The sequence below is a fragment of the Guillardia theta genome (assembly GCF_000315625.1).
Source record: "Guillardia theta CCMP2712 unplaced genomic scaffold GUITHscaffold_86, whole genome shotgun sequence".
Lineage (NCBI taxonomy): Eukaryota > Cryptophyceae > Pyrenomonadales > Geminigeraceae > Guillardia > Guillardia theta.
The window spans coordinates 185151-188968 of NW_005434588.1; the positions used below are offsets into that span (position 1 = coordinate 185151).

Below are 3818 nucleotides of genomic sequence, written 5' to 3' on the forward strand. Positions count from 1 at the left end.
CCGGTGCTGGGGGATTTCTTCTTTGTCTTCAAGGTGACAATCACTGCAGCAACGAGTCCAACAGCCAAGAAAGAACCCCACACCATCATCAGCAGGCATGTCTTGCTGGTATAAGTCTCCCAGTTCTCCAGGAACTCCTTCTTGAAGAGACTCAGCCGCTGGAAGAACGAGGTCCCCTCCTCCTGCTGCACCTCCTCGCACTCGTACTTGCAACCAGCATGTCAGTGCTCGACCTTGAAGGCCGCAATTGACCCAACAAGACAGTTCGTTCTCACCGCAACATACTTGTCCCTCATCGCATGCTCCCCCACAAACGACACCAACTCGTTCGGGCCCGAGGCCTGCGATACAGAACGGGGAGCCTCCTCGATCTCGCTGGAGGACAGGTGGGAGTGGGACGGAGCGAAGCTGCGGGACCCTGACTGGGAGTGAAAGTCGTTGAAAGTCCAGACACCCGAGACTGACGCTCGGGAGGGGTCTTGGTTGTCCTGGGGAAGGCTGAAGGAGATGATCTCGTCCCTTAGAGGGCTCTTGTTGGAGGAGATGGACTTCATCTCGATCGTTGCGGAGCTCAGCCCGCTCCGAGCTGACGGTGGCCTCCCCCCTGCTGCTGATGCCTTGATAGCACGAAGTCAGAGCAGGAGAAGGTCAGAGCAAAAGGTCAGAGCAGAAGGAGGTCTGAGGACGAAGAGGACGAAGAAGAGGACGACGAGGTGGAGGAAGAGGAGGGCGAGGAGGAGGACGTCTTTGGAGGAGAAGCAGGTCAGAGGAGGGACAGGACAGGGGAGGTGTGGCAGGGAAAAGAGGAGTATGATTGAGCGGGAAGGTAGCAGGTTCGCACTTTGAGGACAGATGAAGAAGTTGAGCTCATGGCGCTCGCCGATTCCGGCGCTTTACTTCTTGTGGTTGTGTGGGCAGGTGCTGCCAGATGATCAGGACGGCCGGCTGGTGCCTTGAAGGGATTATTCTTGATCTTTGCAGTTTTGCCGGCCCTGTTGTTTCTAGTTGACAACACGGTGATCAGCATTTGTTGAACACAACAAGGCCCACCTTGACGCCCTCGACGTCTTTGCCCTGGTAATCTCAGTGGTTTCGACATCAATCCCTGCAGAACAATCATACGGCAGCATGAAAGATTTGTGATGATCCAGTCAACCAGCTTCGCTCGTCGTCTTGTTGGCAGATGAAGTCTCTTCAACCTGCTGCCTCCTCTTCTCAAGGATCTTCGACAACTGACTGTCCATCACTCCAGAACGATGGAGCCACAACGCTCTGAAGCAGCATCATCAGAATCTCTGATCCTCATCGCCATCGCTGCTGTTATCGTGATGATAATGACGCTCTTTCCTTGCCTACTCAGAGTTCTCCCTACCTTCCCTCCCTTTGCCTCCTGACAACACCCTCACTCTTCTTTCTTATAGCCTTCTCATCCTCATCCTCGTCCTCCTCGTCCTCCTCGTCCTCCTCGTCCTCCTCGTCCTCACTCGTCCTCGTCCTCGTCCTCATCCTCCTCACTCGTCCTCGTCCTCGTCCTCGTCCTCGTCCTCGTCTTCTGATCAACCATTCGTTTCCTTCCCCATCAAATTCGCAAAAAAGTCTTTCAAAGCAAACCAGATAGAACAAACAAAAATGTCTTTGTTGTATAAAAAAAAGCTTTTACACAAATTTCTTTTTTCCCGTGCCCGGCGGGCCGGCCGCCGGGCGGCGCGACTCGGGTGAACTCACTCCCCTCGACTATTCTGATTGTCCTTCGATTCAAGGCTAATAACTGTCGCAGCTAAGGAGATCAGTGTTCCAGGCTGGCCACGGCCCCTACTGACTCAGTGAGCACCCCGGCACGGCCCCGGCGATAGGCAGTGGGCCGGCACTGACACTGCGGCACTGAGCAGGGCACTGAGTTGATTGCAATGGACTGAGGGGGGATGTGGTAGCACAAGCATGGCGAACGACGAGGAGGAGCTGCAGAAGCTTTTTGCGCTGCAGGTGAGCGCCATGGCAGGCGATGCCGAGGATGGAGACAATGCATGCAGAAGGATGCTGCAGACAATGCTCGGGCTCGACGAGCTTGTCTCATGATGCTCTTGCAGCGGGACGCGGTTGCTCTCAAACTCTGACGAAGTAAGACCAGGACAAGGCAAGGGCCATCGAGTCTGAGATTGCGCAGCTGATCGATGTAAAACTTCTCCTCCTACTGCGTCTGTTGCTAGATGCGCGACTCACGCTGCATGAAGGTCTTGGACAACATGCCGGGCAAACCTGGTCTCAACGGTCGATTGGTGGACAAGGAAGGATTTCCCCGCGCTGACGTGGACGTTCACACGGCCAGGATACATCGCAACCGCATCGCATGTGAGGACATGGCACGGGGAAGGTCCTGTCCTGACGATGCTCCACCAAGGCCTACAGACAGATCACAAGTCGATCATGCAGCAAGTCGAGAAAGGCCTGTTTGAGCATCATTCGTAAGGACTCGTTGGGTGGGAGGAGGAGGAAGCTTGACTCGTGATCGCAGGAGAGTGAAGGAGGGGAGAATCGCGCCGAGACACTCGGCTCCCATCGACTCAGCGGCGTCTCATCGCTATGCTGCGGTGGTGAAAGTCTCTCGTCGATACCGTCATGGCTGAGGGTTGTTTGGCAGGCGCCAGTCCTGGAGACTCAAAAGCCTCTCCGTCCCTTCGCTGTAAAACCTCCCTCACGCCTGCTCCTGGTGCTTCTTCAGAGGATGACCAGTCTGGCAGGTCGTGGACGAAGTCTCCTCGGATTCTCCAGCTCAGACTGCTGGACTTCAGGTGGGTGGAGAGGTGTACGGTAGAGCTGAGAGGGAGGACGAGTGTCGGCAATGTGTGAAGAGGATGGGTGTCTCGGCAGCACCGACTCATCATCAGCCTTCTACTCCTCCTTCTCGTCCTCGTCCTCGTCCTCGTCCTCCTCCTCGTCCTCCTCCTCCTCGTCCTCCCCCCCCTCCTCCCCCTCCACCTCCTCCCCCTCCCCCTCCTCCCCCTCCTCCTCTTCCGCCTCCTTTATTAGGCTCCTGCTTGCTCCATCTGAGACTTTCCTCGGAGGTCGGGGACAGAGTTCTGGCCATCGGGGATGTAGAATGGACTGCCATCTCCAGACAGGTTTCTTTCCTCCCTCTCCTGCGGCCCTCTAGGAGCTGACTCCCACCCCAGGGGATGCAAGCCCTTGCAGCGGCGGTGCAGGAGAGCAAGGATCGAGACATGGCGGTGCCCGCAGACGCTTGCGGGGGGTCGGGGACGCCTGACCCTGTTGACTGCAGGTCGTCGTGATGAGGGAGGGAGAAGCGAGGACGACGGAGCTGACGCTGAGGCCTCAAGTCTGGAGTGGACGAGGCCTGCTGGGGTGCCATCTCAACCCGCTGCCCCTCTCATAATTCCTTGACGCACTGAATGAACTTTCAATAACAGTCAGGAGGTGCAGGGAAGGGAGAGGGTCCGGAGGGGGTTCGGGTTGATGAACAGGCAGGTTGCGATTGGAAGGATCAAGGCGATCACGATGACAATAGTGGAGTGGAGAGGGCGACGAGGACGAGGACGAGGACGAGGACGAGGACGAGGACGAGGACGAGGACGAGGACGAGGATGAGGACGAGGTCGAGGAAGAGGAAGAGGAAGAGGAAGAGGAAGAGGAAGAGGAAGAAGAAGAGGAGCTAGGGTGCAAATCGTGCTGTCGTAGTTTCCCCGACAGTCTTTCCAATTGTACCCGTGATCAAAGCTACCCCACCCTAGTCTATCCTTGCAATTGTTTTTTAAGCAGGGGTGTTATATTGCACCCTACCCCCTATCAGAACCAGAAAATCC

General features: G+C 56.4%; 2 protein-coding genes across 2 annotated transcripts; one reads left to right on the forward strand and one right to left on the reverse strand.

Annotated features, from left to right (window-relative positions):
* Positions 1–40: 40 nt before the first annotated feature.
* On the reverse strand, positions 41–554 carry GUITHDRAFT_144370 (hypothetical protein; the record flags this gene model as incomplete). Its single annotated transcript, XM_005825185.1, has 3 exons — positions 41–43; positions 84–206; positions 276–554. 3 exons carry the CDS (start codon positions 552–554, stop codon positions 41–43), a joined length of 405 nt encoding a protein of 134 aa, XP_005825242.1.
* A 1384-nt stretch (positions 555–1938) lies between these two features.
* GUITHDRAFT_144371 (hypothetical protein) lies at positions 1939–3391 on the forward strand (the record flags this gene model as incomplete). The annotated part of the gene is made up of 10 exons (XM_005825186.1): positions 1939–1983; positions 2129–2173; positions 2232–2349; positions 2399–2462; positions 2513–2591; positions 2639–2707; positions 2739–2789; positions 3063–3119; positions 3171–3224; positions 3278–3391. 10 exons carry the CDS (start codon positions 1939–1941, stop codon positions 3389–3391), a joined length of 696 nt encoding a protein of 231 aa, XP_005825243.1.
* Positions 3392–3818: the final 427 nt, after the last annotated feature.